The 18458-nt window shown below is 34.7% G+C and overlaps 2 protein-coding genes across 3 annotated transcripts; one reads left to right on the top strand and one right to left on the bottom strand.

Annotated features, from left to right (window-relative positions):
* Positions 1-1742: 1742 nt before the first annotated feature.
* Positions 1743-6096, bottom strand: Pdrg1 (Pdrg1 prefoldin-like subunit). The gene has a single exon (XM_089643645.1). It carries the CDS (start codon positions 5982-5984, stop codon positions 5580-5582), a length of 405 nt encoding a protein of 134 aa, XP_089499771.1. The 5' UTR covers positions 5985-6096; the 3' UTR covers positions 1743-5579.
* Positions 6097-7982: 1886 nt separating this feature from the next.
* Positions 7983-17373, top strand: LOC149414282 (uncharacterized). 2 transcript variants are annotated; one of them, XR_016303974.1, is made up of 6 exons: positions 7983-8228; positions 9642-9773; positions 13473-13582; positions 14018-14099; positions 15538-16335; positions 16582-17373. XR_016303974.1 is itself a non-coding variant. In XM_089643635.1 (5 exons), exons 1-5 carry the CDS (start codon positions 8144-8146, stop codon positions 15621-15623), a joined length of 495 nt encoding a protein of 164 aa, XP_089499761.1. In that variant the 5' UTR covers positions 7983-8143; the 3' UTR covers positions 15624-17373. The 2 variants fall into 2 exon arrangements, 1 of the variants encoding a protein (XP_089499761.1); XM_089643635.1 differs by having other exon boundaries at positions 15538-17373.
* The last annotated feature ends 1085 nt before the right edge of the window (positions 17374-18458 follow it).

The raw sequence follows: 18458 nt of genomic DNA, 5'->3' as shown, positions 1-18458 counted from the left end.
ACAAAATAGCACTGATTCACAATTTAATGACAATATTGGATTTGAATTTGTGAAATACTCCAACCTTAGACCAAGTTGTTTTGCAGAAATTCACGTGTGACAAAGTCATCAAATGGCCATTCAGCACCATTTTGTTTCTTTATGACATTTTAAAGGTTCCCATTGAATGCCGATTCTAAGGACGGGTTGTTTCGGAGAATTTGAACAATTCTTCAAATTTCAAAGTTAAATATCAAGTTCTGTGAAAGATTTTTTCAAGTTCTGTTATTATTTCAGTTCTGTCAAGCAACTAGCCTGTAATCATATAATAAAAGAAGTTGAATAGGACTTTCACAGAACCTGAAAATGAATGTTGAAATTTGATGAATTGTTCAAATTCTCCGAAACAACCCGTCTTTAGTCTGTTTCAACTTTTGAACTAATACTGATCAGCAGAAGAGCACAACTATTGTGTTGTTAAGCTTGTCAGCTTATTACAATTTGATAGAAAGATGAAACGCGCCTAGAATCAGTGTTTAACGGGACCTTGGTTACATTTGAATTTCTGGGCCTTGGGACGGGACTGTTTCGCAGAATCTGAACAATTCATCAAATTTCAAAGTTATTTTCAAGTTCTGTTATTATTTCAGAGTTATTAAACAACTGGCCAATTATGATATAATAACAGAACATGAATAGAACCTTCACAGAACTTGAAGATCTACTTTGAAATTTGATGAATTGTTCAAATTTTTTTAAACAACCCATCGTTAGTTAAAAATTCATGTATCGAAGTACTAAACGCAACTTTTTCAAACGTTGAAGAAAGTAACACTGTTCCATATATACTACTAATATTACTAACTGTAGATTTTGTACATTTTTTAAATGTGAATTATACTATTCAAATGTGCAGCGTTTTTAAATGTTGAACTGAGTTCATTGTGTTTTAAAATTTCCCAATACATAGTTAAGATATTAAAATATTTTAGTATGTGAAAATAAATTTTATTCTGGAGCGATCGATATACATAATAATTATTAAATGTTAATAAATTAACTTTCTGTAAATACCTACATAAATATATTAGTTCATCAGTCGGTAACCAAACACGGCTAAAGCCATTTCAAGCAAAGTTGCAATTCTGAATTGTGGTCTCTGGCTATTCAGATCCGGTCAAGCCATTTCAATTGTGAATGGTGGTCTTACACCGGTATATTCCACTCTGAAACGTGCCGCAAATATACTATGTTTCATTTTAAATGAGTAAATTGTGAAATGACAGAGATTAATCAAATACAATTTACTTGAACCCGCAACCTCCGGCTTGCTAGTCGAGAACCTTACTGTATGTGAAATTTAATATAAAAATCTTAATAAAATTGTATTTTGCGCAAGACGGGATTCGAACCCGCAATGTTTTCATTCAAATCAGCTTAGAATAACTATTCATTGTACCATGCCTATTCTTCACCGACAAAAAACCATTTAATATTTAAAAATGAAAATATTTAATTTTGTATAAATTTCATAGAATTGTCAATGGCTCCAGTTAGATTAAGTTATAAAATATAATAATGTGTTAGTCATAAGCATATTTAATATGTTTGATAGTTTGAATCTTTAACAATATAATTAATAATATATATGTATAACAATAAATTGTCTTTCATAATCAATAAGAGATGACGACTGAATAACTCAGAAATAAAACTTTTTATAAAAAAAAAATACATGGTTTTTTTATTATTTCTTTATTAGTTAACATTGCATACACAATATAATTTCAACATTCGATGTGCGTGTTAACCTTTCAGGCCTCTGGCATATCGAATGTTACACCTCTTACACTTCTGTCAGAAAGTGTGTATTTCCATTTCTCAATAAAATACAAATAAATGGAATATATCTGAATGTATCTGCAAACTAAAAACTGTTTTTGAAATGTTATGAAATACGCATTCAATTTTTTTATTATAAACTAGATTACGTGTACCATGCATGTATATTCCGGGAGAAATTCTCTAAAATAAAATAAAGTCACTATCCGCGTCTGTCTGTGCGCTTAGTTCTTCTAAAATACTCAACGGATTTTGATAGGGTTTTTCACTTTCATTTAGAGAATTTCTTCCGGAATGTGTATATTTATAATACATGCACATTATATTTATAGAAAGTAGAGAAAAGTTTCCGCACAACGCCGGGTTTACGTCAGATAGCGTACTATAAACATTACAGCCACTTTAATTTTTTGTTGTTTAATACAGAAATAATTTATAAAAATTTACAAAGTTTCATAAATGAATCTTTGGTATCATAGAGGTGTACATTTTAATTATTCTGTGGTAAAGTTAAATATAAAGCTTGGTGTTTTCTCTTTTTAACACTGTTTAGTTCATACTTCTAACTATGATGGTAAAGGAGACAACGATTTCTATGAGATTAAAAAAATAATTATTCATATTATAACAAGAATCTTTTCAAATTCAGACAAGTTCCTACCTATAACACATTAAGGTGATTTATTTTATTCTATATTTGAAATTTGTATTCTGTAATATTAGATTCTGCAGTCAGATTCCATCTCGTCAAGTTATATTCATTGACGTTACAATATATATAGACGCGCTGTAGAGATCTCAAAGTGCAAAGAAAAAAGTACATCAATTGTAGTGCTTTCGATTTCATAGTTTTAGTACTATTGTCACACATTGCGTAAGGTTGCATGCTACCTCTAAGTAAATTGCCTTTAAAAAGTGCCAAAATTCCCCCGTGCGTGATGAGAAAGTTTTTCAATTACTCGGCAAACACCAAGGAAAAAGCCAAGGAATAACATTTCATTTGTAAATATTCGCAAATTATTTCTTTTTTCGGATATTACAAATTATAATAAAGTTGTCGGCCAAATATTTTATGCGTCGTAAAGAAAATGCAAAGCCGACTAGAGTAGAGGTCTGGGCACGCAACAGCCAAATTACAAAGTCAGTACTATCGCTAACTAAACTTCACTGTTTAAAATCACTCTTGTTTATTTACATGCTTGCGGTAAAACAACATTCAAATCAGCAGTAAAAACGAGTATCAACAACAATCGCCACCATTTGCAAACTGTTGTTGCCCTATTATGGCATGGCACTGACTTGATCACTCGACACCTCAAGATCGGGGCACCAGGCTTGTAATTCTAGTCGGCCTTGAGGTAGAATTCGACGCAAACTTTCAATACCAAAGCCTAGTCCTATTGTTTATTTTGCTCAAACATATATTTTTTTAATGTCTATCTTTGACATACATGAACAACATTTTAATTAAGAATTTACTGGAAACATGGAATGTTTTTTACTTGTCACATTTTATCTTAATTTTTGTGAGACAATAACAAGTCTAGATATATTGTGCCACCATTGGAGACACGGTAAATGTTACATTTTATTTTAATTTTTGTGAGACAATAACAAGTCTAGATGTATTGTACCACCATTGGAACCACGGTAAATGTCACATCTTATCTTAATTTTTGTGAGACAATAACAAATCTAGATATATTGTGCCACCATTGGAGACACGGTAAATGTTACATTTTATTTTAATTTTTGTGAGACAATAACAAGTCTAGATGTATTGTACCACCATTGGAACCACGGTAAATGTCAAATCTTATCTTAATTTTTGTGAGACAATAACAAGTCTAGGTATATTGTGCTACCATTGGAACCACGGTAAATGTCACATCTTATCTTAATTTTTGGGAGACAATAACAAGTCTAGATACATTGTGTCACCATTGGAGACACGGTAAATTTTACATTTTATTTTAATTTTCGTGAGACAATAACAAGTCTAGATATACTGTGCCACCATTGGAGACACGGTAAATGTTACATTTTATTTTATTTTTTGTGCGACAATAACAAGTCTAGATGTATTGTACCATCATTGGAGACACGGTAAATGGCACATTTTATTTTTAAAATGCTTTGTATCAGTTAAATAACAATGAGAAGTAACTATTTCAGCAACAGATTATCGAAAATAATGCATTTTAATAGCTATTTCGTTAAAAAAAAAAACGGATAATTCGATATATTGTCACACCTCGTTTGATGTAATAATATATTTATTTATTTATTTTATTAATACAAGACTTAGAGCGTACATATGGTTTTTGTGATATTTCACCCTCCATGCTAGGGATGACCCTGTTTATGGAGGGTGAATTTTACAGTTCTTGAGAGAATAACATTAATTAAACAAGTTTACATAGAAGATCTACAATCGTAATGGTTATTAAATGCAATGAAAGTATGAGATTTATTATTTATAAAAATAGTTTTTTTATTTACACCCGAACTAAAAACCTATGAATCTATTTAAAGCAATCTTTCAGTTCCGCTGGCCATGCTTAACACAAATATATTTTTTAAAACACTTTAAATCAACTACAAAAGCCAACTATTAACATTTTTTTTTTACATTAACCTCACACAGAAGGCCCTGAGGAAAATAATTTCCCTCAGGGCCTATGTCATCTTTTGGGATGCTGTGTGAAGGGTCTTTTTAAGGAAAGGAAGTTCTGGGTAGGTAAAAGGTATGAGGGTTGGGTAAGAATCTAGGGATCAGAGTGTCCGGGAGTGACGGACATAAGAATATATCCCATCCACTGCAACGCAAGGCGATGGGTCGAGAGACCAGTTGGAGAAGTCAAAAGGTCTCCCCAAACCATACTCTCCCGATCTGACACGCCACCCAGCCGGTGGGCTGATGCTCATCCTGAACACACCTCGCTTAAGCAATAGACAGCTTACTCTGAGGTCAGCAGATCTAGATGTTAGTAATCGTCTAATCCAACTTTCTAGGTAAAATCAAGCCGTTCACTATGATCGCTCTTTTAGTGTAACAGGCCCGCTCATCTGGAATAGACTTCCTTCAGCTCTTACTAATCTACAGAATTTGGCTGAATTAATTTAAACGGGCTTTAAAAACAAAATTATTTAAAAAATCTTACCATTCATAAATTTTAATTTCTTTTCAATATTTTATAATAAGCCATATTCTAAAACTTCCGGTAATTGTTTTGTTTCGGTTGTCTCCTTATTGTACCTTTTTAAAATGTCTGTTCAGAAGATTCTAATTTCTGAGCACAAACTGCCTTCTGTTTTATATTATGTTTTAGTTTTGATATTTGTGTTTTGTCCTGTCCTGCTGTTATTGTTATTCTAAGTTTTGTCATCACTTTGTATAAACAGTGTATTTAGTGTTATAATATTAGATCTGTATTGGGTAAGGCACACTGTATGAATAATTTTAAGAACCACTAATACTGAATTACAATTTTTTTTAAGTTTGTTATACGAGTAGTTAAGCGCACTTGAAGTGAAATGACACTAAACTGCGCTATATAAATGCCATGTTATTATTATTATCAGCCCAGCAACAAAACCCAATTGAGGATGCCATAGCCGGATCTGGCTCCAAACGGTCGAGAGCAGTTGAACTCCTGTGCAGTATTCACACTTAAAAATTAATAATTAAAACTATCACAAGGTTGCAGGGTAGAGGCTGTTGATGATAGTCAATCTCCGATAAGATAAGGCGTAAGTTAAAAAGAGTGTAAACTCTTGGTAATGTTGCTTTCTTCCAAAGATAGGGGGACCAACATTAGTCCCGGTACAGGAGGTTGATGTTCCAAGTCCCTGAATTGGTTCACTTTGACTTTCAATTCACTCCTTAATTTATTTATATCAATATCCAATTGTTTCTGATCTTTGTCTATCATTTCCAAGCTTTTCTCTGTGGAAATCTTAAATAAATTAGAACCGATGGTGATCCAGCATTTTTTCGTTCTATTTTCTAGTTTTGAATCATTTTTAATGGCGCGCATCGCTTCGCGATTTTCATTTCTTCGCTTATCCAGTTGAACTATTGACCTTCTGTCTGCTAATATTTCTTCTGCTAGTTTCTCGACAGATATTAAATACTTGAGGCTCTTTTGCGAGTCGTCCATTGTGGTAATTTTTTGGTTTTAAATTCAAAAACAGAAATAGTATAAGAAAGCCTGTTAAAAGACACCTTTATTTTGACTTTTACCAACACGTTTGACTGCGTTTGACAGTTTATTGTCATAGAAAAACACAATTGAAAAGTTTGAATTTTGCATAGAATATAGATTGGCGACTCGCATTTTGTGTCCGTAGTTCCAATTTCCGATGCTCAAAAACGTAACATTGAGAAAGACGAAATAATAACTAAAATGATTAGCGAATGTTTTATTTATGTGCTTAATCTTCACACCGAGTAGACAGAGAGGTGAACCGACACACAACTCTGCCTTTGCACTGCTTTGCACACTCCTTGCTTCATCCACATTCATGCATTGTCACATTGTCTCGTACATGAGTGGTTATTTATGGTCTCATACATACACTGTGAACTTGGATAGTGAACAACTATTACTGTCAACACTAAAAATGTATGATGACAATGTTAGTTTGATAGAAATGGCTGAAAAATAATGCAGGACACAAACAATGAATAGCAGGAAAATAAAAAACAAATTACTTACCAGCGACCATGGTAGTAGGTTCTGCGAAGAAGTTTGGGCACAGGTCATAATATTCACAATCATTGATTCACTATGATCACAATAAATCACTATACACTAAACTTGTATCCGTAACACTATTACCCGACAATAATTCAGAGCGCGGCACCTTGAGATAATTACCGCAAAACGATAAGTAAGTATTGAAAAAACGACATTTTCTTTACTACAAACAACTAGCTTCGACGGTAATAATTTTGTTACTTCCCGCTCAAAACAAAAAATCTGAGTTGTGCAATTTTTGATGTTCCATTTTTCAAAAAGTTTCAAACTGTAGAAACTGCAAGGAGGGTAGGAACCGCATAAATAACATGACGTTAAGAACCTAACAACAGTAATTCAACTCAGCATTCCTTTGGGGTAAAAAGTCATTAAAATTATATGTTTAAAATAACAAAAATCACCGGTGCTGCCAGGACTTTACGCAGAATTTTTAGAAATCTTATGTAGACAGTGACCATCCTCTTATTTTAAAGGTCAAATGTTCAAAATTTCATCAACCTCGAAATAAAACTGTAGATTTGTATAAAAATCAAATCCACGCCATCCTTCCGCCCATAACACATAGACACTCCCCTTTACATATTAGATAGAAGATATATTATGCTTTTCTATGATTTCATATAATATTCATTGAGTGATAACTTTCATAAGCCGGAATCACATTTATTCTATGATATAGGTATTTAATAGAATCTGTGAAATAGATCGGTGAGAAACGTGAATTGTGTATGAATGACATTGAAGCCAAATCCATCTAAGGGTGAGGGAATATTGCCTGGCAGCCGTCTTGTATGAAAAACTTTTGAAATTATTTGTAAATGAAATTCCAAGTGATGTAAAATGAACTGTTTTTATTTTGTTTTTTTGCGTGATTTTCGGCTTATGATTTTTTGGGGTATTTGATGAAATAGGGAATGAATGGGATAAGTCATGATAAAATCAAATGTTTTGTCTTCAAATTATTCTCGTCTAGGGCCTTTCAGGTTTGGTAAGAACAGGTTTTTCTATAAAATAAAATGTTAGGATTTCAACTTATTTCTTTAAATTGACCGTAGATTTTTATAGAACAGATCAGGTCTGAACGCGGCATTACAAACATCAGAACTATTCTCACGCGTATCCTTGTAAGGAATTGCCTGTCAGCCATCTTGTATGACAAACTTTTGTAATGATTTGTATGCAAAGTGATGCATAATGAACTATTATAATTTAGTTTGTGTGTTATTAATGCAGTTATAACGGCTTGTAAAATTAACGTTGATTTTGCCTTTTTTCATACATCTTCCTCCTCATACCGCGGCTTCAACTGCTAAAAAATCTAGTTAGTTTTTCCCATTTGTGGGTTTTTTTTAATGCCTTTTCTGGTGAGTTTTTTATTTCTCAATCTGGCAACGCCGAGATGACGTTTATAAAACATTATATCTGACAAGTGGCGTTTTGTGTTGGAATTGGGACAAATTTTGTTTTGCACGCGAAATTCCGCGTTTATATACTTTTATAAAACTGCCCAATAAATTGTAGTATTTTGTAATTGACTCGCCAAGTTTCTAAAATCTAAAATGGAGCAAGTCGACGAGGAACATGTTAATTTTGTCAACTCGGAGCCAGAAAAACTTCTGCCGTCCTTCAATCCATTCGAAGCTGGTAAATGATACACTATTAAACAATATAATTTCCTTATTGAAGACAATATTAGCGATTTCTAAACGAAAATCTGAAACAGAAAAATCAGAAAAGGATACGGTCACATCTAGGACTTGAACCCAGGATCCTTGCCTTGCCGGGGCACCGCTCTACCACTGAGCTAATGGGACCCATAATGTTTGTTTATTTCAGCTGAACAGAGCGGTGAGTGCAATACTCTGTCTGCCATATAAAAACATCTAAATAAATACATTACACAATATTGATACAATAAAATAAAACATACTTAGCACTTGTACTACCACTACCGTGGCTTAAGGGAAATTTTCCATCTATGATGTAGGGGCTCGCCCTGCCACTGGGCAACGGCCTGAACAAGAGTGTTTACCAATCTCCGGTAGCGCTGATAATTAATGCGTATTTCCTAACCTTCAAACTTAACTTTGATTGAGAAGAAATGGAACTTTAATGCATCTTTTACCATATTCCTGACATAAATTGTTGTGTCTTGTAGTGATTAAGTTGAAACCAAGTGCTATTTATTTATGATGTTAAAAATATATAAAACACATGTGCGACCTCTCCTGGAATATGCTTTCCAAATATGGAGTCCTTACTTCGCAAAGGATATAAATCTGTTAGAGAGAGTACAGAGACAAAATACCAAGAGCTCTGAAAGATCTACCATACGAAGATAGACTCAAGGAACTAAGATTACCAACCTTACAAGAAAGAAGAGAAAGGGGTGACTTGATGGAGACTTTTATCTGGACATTACAGTTGCCCTAGCATCCAACAAATCTTCACTACTAATAAAAATATAAATCTCCGTGGACACTATTACCAAAACGCCTTTTGCATCTAATCCTAGAAAACACTTCCTTGCAAATAGAGTAGTGGATGCTTGGAACAAACTCCCACAACATATCATCCATGCAACAAATATAAATCAATTCAAAGCTCTATTGGATTCACATTTGGAGAGAAGAAAGGACTTAGTTCAAACTTAAAACAACTCAATTACTGTCAAACTTGTTGTGAAATCAGATATGAGCGCATCAGCAGAATGCTGCCTGCTCATTACATAATAATAATAATATTTATAATTTTTTTGCGTATTTGCAGTACTTTGATTTAGTACTAAACTGTCACGCGTCGCGTGAGGTTGTGTGCTGTCTCTAACCAAATTCTGTAAAAGAGTGTGAAAAATCTTTTTCATACATGAATGAACGTTTAAAATAAGAATTTACTGGAAACACGAGTGTGTTTTTTAACTTATTTTACACATATTGTATTAATTTTATGAGACAATGACTTGTCTATATGTTTGTAATGTCATTGTATTTATCTGTTTCATATTTTCATTGAGAGTTGTTGACATTATCTTCTTCAATGACTCTGTCTTGGTTCCAGGTCTGTGGTTCCTCAGTGAGTATGGCTGGTATACGCTGGGACTGTCGGGCATCCTGCTCATCCTGTGGGGATGGATCAGCCCTCGACTACCGCTCTGGCAGGACAAGCTCGAAGACGTGCTGCATAAGAAGAGTGAGGACTCCAATTCATTGTTTTAATTTATATGTTGCGAAGGTTGAAGATGTGTTCGGTGTTGAAAGTAAACCATGTAATATTTTATAATAGATTTATTACAGCAAGGATTATTTAATGAATCGCGGCGCGAAAGGAGTAAGTTATTTTGATTAGCGCGTTAAAACGTAGCGCGTAGTAGACTGACTGAGTACCTTCCCGCTGTTGCTTATATAAGGTGCCAACACGATTTAAGTTGCACCTAAGAACGTTCCCGAACATTCTAGTTGCAATGGCTACAAAATTGCCACCCGTAACGCTGAGCAACGGCTGAAATTTCCAGTATGTTCTATGACAGCCCAGGTACCTTAGCGCTTGGCACTGTGTACTAAGTAGTCCTTGACACCGTCCGACTCTCGAGTAGTGGCGTAGTATTTATATATATATATGAATAGCTGGAGTGTACCCAACGTTGCTTGGAGGTATGAACGGTTTGGAGTAAAGATTTGACCAAACATAAGTATCGTACACCGTATTCGTTTCACTTGAATTACGCCTCGTTTTACCACAAATAATTATTTGCTTCGTGTATTCCTCGTCTAGGCAGTCCACGACTATTTCTACCATTCACTACTGTATACCTTATTGTTGCTTCAGACAAACTACATCATACAACTTTAATTCAAGTCCGTATCTCATTCCCGCGCAGAGATAATGCGTAAAGTCTTCCTCGGGTGTCTCCGACTTTGTCTATTATTTAAACCAGTCTCTAAAGACTTCTGGCATTAATAAGAACAAACTTTGAAATTTTCAACTAAATCAGTCCTGAATGTTTTGAGTTTAGAGGGTACAAACAAGAAACATTTTATACATATATACCTACAGGGTGTATCGGCAAGTACCCGACAAACTTTAACCAGCTATTCCTTAGCACATTTGGAGTAAAAAATGTTATGGGCACTTTGCTGTCCGGTACGTGGCGATACACCCTGTATATATATATATAGATTATTGACTGATAATCCCTTAACCGGTCAGCAACGTAAGCAGATATACACGATAAAATAACGATAGCAGTCAAGTACAATAAGCGTGTTTACACGTCAACGCGTGTGTTTCCACAAAAATCGTCATAACTCCGTTATTCTTCTAGTGACATCCCTAAAACAAAAAGTAGAATATTCGTATTGAATGAAGCTTCACATCTCTATTCAAAGTTATCCATAGAAACCCGTAAAAAGACCTACTCAGTGGAAGCAAATTTTACCCGCCAAATCGTAAAACGACGCCAAGAAAGCCGTTTGACGTGCCGACCCGCCTCGCAAGTTTAATTGTTTTTTTAAAAATATATTTTGTATGAAATGGTCAAAAAGTGAAGTGACAGAATTGTTTATTGTACATTTGTACGATGAAATAAGTGTTTTTTTTTTACATTATCCGTGATTTTAGTATCGTTTTTACATAAAACATTACAGGTGAGTCATTTTTACAATTTTTTCATGTTTCCATTCTAAATTTAAATATTTACAAATGTTAATATTTATTTATGATACAACAATTTGAAAGCCTATTTTGTAACCTTTCTAAAACAGTTTTTACTATTCGGCTCCGTTCAGTAATGTTTCATTTATAGAGCTTTGATTGTGAGGCGGTAATAACACAACGTTTTCGTGAAATTGACATTTCGATAAAGACATCTTAGCTTCAAGTTCGCGAAAAGTCGGAGGGGTTAAAGTATAGTTTATGCTGATCGGAAAGAGATTTACATATCAGGCCAATTTAAAAAAAAATAATTACATCAAGTTCCTTGTGGGAGAAGAGCTTAACTCTGCACAAGAGACCCAGATATTAATATTTACGTTTTTTGTGAGGCTGAACGTAGATGGGGAGAGGAAGGTGGGGTATTACCTGGCTATTCAGATTTGGTCACCAAACACGGCAAAAGCCATTCCAAGCAACGTTTCAATTCTGAATGCTGGTCTTACACCAGGGCGATACTGACTGTATTTTCCACTCTAGAACCCGTCGCAAATACTATGTATATTATTTTAAATGAATAAATTGTGAAATAACACAAATTCATGCATGCCGGAATTTGACAAAATATATGACAGCCTCTATTCTCAACCGTAGAGGCCATAATATGTATGTATCTATACCAAAATAACACTTCCTAAATGTTCACTTCATAATATTTGTACCTGACAATGACACTCGCTGCAACTCCGAGTGCAAAGGTTTAAAATTGCCATTGAATACAATATTTTTTTTCCAATAAATTAGTTAACCTTTCCTATTTTCCGTTTTTCATGTCTACCCTGTAATAATATTCTTGATGGTAAGTCGTGCAGGAGTAATGGCTATATTTGTTGTGATACCTTTAACTATCCTATCCTTTTTGATTACCTTCTCTTTTATTATCAGCGTCTTTGTATATATTATGGGATTCCGTTGTTCATAGTTCAGTCATCTGTCACATCTTTACTATTGATGTTGCGTTTGTTCTACTGGTATTACAGTTCACAACTGCTAACCTTGTTGAATTTGCAAGAGCACCCTCTACTGTTAATGAAGCTAGTGAGAAAGGTTAGCTCTGAATGTGGAAGTGGAATCATTCTTGACTTTTGTGTTTCCTTTCATTCACAAAGACTCTACACAGAAATCTCTGAGGCGACATGCGACAGCAGTTTACACGCTGAACAAAATACGGAAAGATTGGGGTATGTAGTTTGCATGCTGTACAAAATGTGCAAGGATTGGGATGTTTAGTTTACATGCTGAGCAAAATACGGAAAGATTAAGGTATGTAGTTTGTATGCTGAGCAAAATACGGAAAGATTGGGGTATGTAGTTTGTATGCTGAGCAAAATACGGAAAGATTGGGGTATGTAGTTTGTATGCTGAGCAAAATACGGAAAGATTGGGGTATGTAGTTTGCATGCTGTACAAAATGTGCAAGGATTGGGATGTTTAGTTTACATGCTGAGCAAAATACGGAAAGATTAAGGTATGTAGTTTGTATGCTGAGCAAAATACGGAAAGATTGGGGTATGTAGTTTGTATGCTGAGCAAAATACGGAAAGATTGGGGTATGTAATTTGTATGCTGAGCAAAATACGGAAAGATTGGGGTATGTAGTTTGTATGCTGAGCAAAATACGGAAAGATTGGGGTATGTAGTTTGCATGCTGTACAAAATGTGCAAGGATTGGGATGTTTAGTTTACATGCTGAGCAAAATACGGAAAGATTAAGGTATGTAGTTTGTATGCTGAGCAAAATACGGAAAGATTGGGGTATGTAGTTTGTATGCTGAGCAAAATACGGAAAGATTGGGGTATGTAGTTTGTATGCTGAGCAAAATACGGAAAGATTGGGGTATGTAGTTTGCATGCTGTACAAAATGTGCAAGGATTGGGATGTTTAGTTTACATGCTGAGCAAAATACGGAAAGATTAGGGTATGTAGTTTGTATGCTGAGCAAAATACGGAAAGATTGGGGTATGTAGTTTGTATGCTGAGCAAAATACGGAAAAATTGGGGTATGTATTTTGCATACTGAACAAAATAAGATTGGGGAATGTATGTATTTTATATGCCCAAGAAAATACGGAAATATTGGAGTATGCAGATAACAGGATTTTGATAGATGGGGGGGGGGGTATAGTAGTTAAGCTGTCCCTCTACGTGGAGTTAATTAAAAAATATTAAATTTCTTTCAGATGACGATGACGTGAAGTCGAAGCAATCCGACGCGATGGAAATGGCGCGGGCTCGCCAGCAGAGAGAACTTGCCCTCGCCGCAATAGAATACCAGAAGGTCCTGGACGAGGTAACTAAACTATTTGTTACTAATGATTAACTGGCTTTTGTGTTTCCTCCCTCCTGTAAATGGGTCTCTTCGCTACTCGAGCAGAAAGCTATAAACTTAAACAAAGTGTGTAGTTTAATCAAATTGTAATTGCCATGCTCTATAATACAACCTATGTCCATAGTAAACTATTAAATAGGCCGTCAAGTCTACATTTCACATTTTACAGTAACCCGATCCCTTTTATAAAGTTCAGCAGGGTTGTCATTAGATATGTGGCTATGTCTTCTGGTTCTACAATGTGTCTTCACAGGTGTCTGAGCCTTGTTCCCAACAGAGTGGCACATTGGCACCATATTCTCTGCATAGAGTCCTCGAACACTATTTTATCTTGGACAGTAAATGTGTATCCCTTTTGTTTGAATAGTTTATGAAATAATATGTTTGTTTTTTTAGCGGGCGGCCAAGAAGAAAGAAGACTACATTAAGAGGAATGAAGGAAAGGGACAGGGAGGTCAAAGATTGGGAGCAAGATCAGGTATTTACGTGCTTTTATTATGCAGAAAAAAGCTAAATAAGATTGGAGTATGTAGTTTACATTCTGAATAAGATATGGAAATATTGGGTTGCGTATGTAGGAACAAGATGTAGCTTACATTCTGAATAAGATATGGAAATATTGGGTTGCGTATGTAGGAACAAGATGCAGCTTACATTCTGAATAAGATATGGAAATATTGGGTTATGTGTGTAGGAACAAGATGTAGCTTACATTCAGAATAAGAAATGGAAATATTGTTTTGTGTATGTAGGAACAAGATGTAGCTTACATTCTGAATAAGAAATGGAAATATTGGGTTGTGATGTAGGAACAAGATGTAGCTTACATTCTGAATAAGATATGGAAATATTGGGTTGTGATGTAGGAACAAGATGTAGCTTACATTCTGAATAAGATATGGAAATATTGGGTCGTGATGTAGGAACAAGATGTAGCTTACATTCTGAATAAGATGTGGAAATATTGGGTTGCGTATGTAGGAACAAGATGTAGCTTACATTCTGAATAAGATATGGAAATATTGGGTTGCGTATGTAGGAACAAGATGCAGCTTACATTCTGAATAAGATATGGAAATATTGGGTTATGTGTGTAGGAACAAGATGTAGCTTACATTCTGAATAATATATGGAAATATTGGGTTGTGTATGTAGGAACAAGATGTGGGTAAAATATTTATTATCTGCAAGAGTTGGAATCGGCGTAAGTTTATATGTTGAAAGAAAATTGAAAAGATAGTATACACCATTACCGAAAAAATTCAAATTTTACAGAAGGGTGAAAACACCCATTTTTAAACGGGAAATGAAAATGAAGGGAAACTCCTATAAACTCCTAGGTTACCTTTATGCTCACAAAGTTTGCGAATCCTCGCTCAAATTTAACTAGTTCCCTTTTTAGATGCTGCGGAGCTAGTAGTCATAGTCATGTCTAATTTTACATTTACGTAAATAATAGTCTACTTTTGTGTGTATGAAATTACAACACACAGAAAACCATAATCTTCTCATAAAGTAAAGTTGATGATGATCAAAAATACCATTTTCGGTTGTCCGTACTTCGATTGGAACTGATTTTTTTTTTTAATAATTGTACATAATTTTTTTAATAATTGTTGAATACAGGTTATGTTAAAAAAAGAGTCGGTCCAGCGAAGCTGCTTGTCTGCCGGTTCTATCTTAACATTTTGTATTAATTAATTTAAATGAGCAAAAATTGTTAACAATTTTTTTTTTTTTTTGCGAAGAATTCAGACGAGCGGCAAAGTACTCACCTATAATATAATAGTTTAACATGAAATTATGTTAAAGTTCATTTTCAAAATTGGAACTGATTTGTCAAGAATTCAGACTATCCTATGATTTTTCACGGGTCTGCTCTAGTACATGTAATAAATGTGTGTCTTTTGTTGCAGAATACTCCCCACTGTGCGGAGCGGGGTCGTCCGGGGGCTACAAGGCGCCCAAGAAGAAGTGCCCCGGTGGTGGCTGCGGAAAATAAAATAATCACACTTAATGTTGCAACTTGTAACAACTGCTTTGTTGTGACACCCTGTAGAAATATACGTATACTGGGTGCATCAGCAAGTACCCCAAGCATTTTAACCCGCAATTCCTGAGCATATTTTGAGTTGATATAATTTGGGAGGCGGGTTTGCGTACTCCTTTTCTCCTAATGTATCATACTATTCTTCCTAACCATCATCTTTCCTCCCCCCCCCTCCCTTCAACTCACTGGTTCCAGACAGTTGGGTTTCTTTTTCAGTATATAAAAAATATTTAAGTTAACGCTGTCTTGGAAATACAAGCTTCTATAATATCTATCCATGTACTTACTTTTATCTTATTGCTTTGTAATGAATCATGCTTTTTATTATTGCGTTAGGTAAAGTGACCAAATCCAGTCATCTTTTATTAATGCATTGGGTAAAGTGACGAAATCTGGTCAATTTTTATTATTGCATTAAGTAAAGTGACGAAATCCGGTCAGCTTTTATTATTGCATTAAGTAAAGTGACGAAATCCAGTCAACTTTTATTAATGCATTAAGTAAAGTGATGAAATCCAGTCAACTTTTATTAATGCATTAAGTAAAGTGATGAAATCCAGTCAACTTTTATTAATGCATTAAGTAAAGTGACGAAATCCAGTCAACTTTTATTAATGCATTAAGTAAAGTGACGAAATCCAGTCAACTTTTATTAATGCATTAAGTAAAGTGACGAAATCCAGTCAACTTTTATTAATGCATTGGGTAAAGTGACGAAATCTGGTCAATTATTATCATTGCATTAGGTAAAGTGACGAAATTCAGTCATCTTTTATTAATGCTTTGGGTAAAGTGACAAAATCTGGTCAACTTTTATTAATGCATTGGGTAAAGTGACGAAATCCAGTCAACTTTTATTAATGCATCGGGTAAAGTGACGAAATCTGGTCAATTATTATTATTGCATTAGGTAAAGTGACGAAATCCAGTCAACTTTTATTTTTACATTATTATTGTTGTTAGAATTGTTAATTGAATATTGCCATTGGGAATGTAATACCACAAATGTGAATCTATTTATTCAGGAGAATGAAAAAATCATGACACATAATTATGCCGTGTGGTAACTTGGAAGTGCTATTACATAGAGTAGAAAAAAACCAAAATTTGAAGGGTGCGTGCAGGAGTAACGTGTGAATCCATCTCTCTCGATGGGTCGAGAGAGTCCGGCTGGAGAGGTCAAAGGGTCTCCCGCACTCGATCTCTCCCGATCATGCTCGCCACACTGCTGGTGGTCAGGCGCATCCCCCGCAGACCTGGACAAACCTCACCCCATGAACCTGGGCACCCCTGCCGTGGGTAGTCGCCGGCCACAGCTTGCCACGGTGACCGGATAACTCATCAAAATGACAATTCAACACACCCATAAAAGTGTTATAAAGTTATGAAAAGTGATGAAACAAAAACTATGTTAAATACGTAACTATTTGACCTAATTTTTGTTTCATCACGTTTATTGACTTTATATCACCTTTTAAAGGTGTGTTGAATTGTCATTTTGATGAGTTATCATGAAACCGCTTGCCACATGTGATCATGTGTCGGTTATTCGTGAATGGTTCCCGGGGCGACGGTACCTATTCCCACCCCCCAAATTGAAAATCCTCCATGTCAAAGGATGATAATATATTGTTTTCACTGGAATTATTCATTAGGTACTTTGCAAAATAAATTAAAATGTAATTGCTAAAAATATCAAAAATGCATTTATTATTTATACAATTTAAAATATTTATGTTATGTTATAACTTCGAATGCCGCATACAAATATTAGCAACACAACAAAATTACGTTTCTGTGCGCACCACAGAACATGCACGCCACGAGCATTAGCGGGCGGCGCGCTGTGATCCGTCAGTTGTCAGCTTTTCAGACGAACACAAAGGGAATCTAGATGTGCACGGTGTATTGTAAATCCTCGTTTCGTGCACGCGATGGGAATGTTTTAACCTTTGTTGTGTTGATAATATCTGTACCCATCTTCATATATTTTATTACTAAAATAATTTTTGGTTTTGGTAGTAACAAAGTTAATTAGATAAGTAACCACTTTTATTGCATTCCAATGTGTTGTTGATTCGAGGGCTTAATGTCAAACGTTATCTACAAAAAACATACATTGGTATATATTATCTAAAAAAGACATATTTACACACAAATAATAATTTTATTAGTATGTTTTTTGTAGATAGAGATGCATTGTGGGATGGATCGAATTGAATGTGTATATCACTGAAAAGATAATCGCTAGTACTGTAGAAACTGTGTACTCTAGAAAGATTTGAGAGGACACTGATGTTGCTACAACTCCTGGGCCCGAGACAAGTCTATGAGATTGATTCCTCTTTGCGATATTTGAAAATGTTTGAAATTTCATCAGAAGTAAGTGAAAATTGAGCTTACTTGAGTACACAGCACTTCAATAGGTTCTCTTCGGTGTTGATACTAGTTAATTCTGCTGATTCGTCCGATGAGGATTGTAATCTCAAGAGTGCAATTTTGTTAAAAAATGGTATATTGTAAATTCGATGAAATCGAAAAATTATTAATAAAAACTTAACTAAAACAACTGTTTTATTTTTTTATACCATACAAACCTCCGCGGCAGATCGGCAAACTCCTTGGCTCAGCGACACAGATTCAAGCAAATATTTACTAGCTGTAGTTCCCGGCCTTTATTCAGAGCTTTTCGAAATCACATAACCTTCCTCTAGTTTTGAAGTTCAAGTGTGCGAAATTTCATCAATTTCTGAATAAAACTGTAAATCAAATTCACCTGCGCCAAAG

This window comes from Hesperophylax consimilis, chromosome 20, assembly GCF_061612785.1.
Source record: "Hesperophylax consimilis isolate HC1 chromosome 20, BYU_Hcon_1.0, whole genome shotgun sequence".
Taxonomy (NCBI): domain Eukaryota; kingdom Metazoa; phylum Arthropoda; class Insecta; order Trichoptera; family Limnephilidae; genus Hesperophylax; species Hesperophylax consimilis.
Note: the sequence above shows the minus strand (reverse complement) of the source record. Positions and strands in the feature narration are given on the sequence as shown.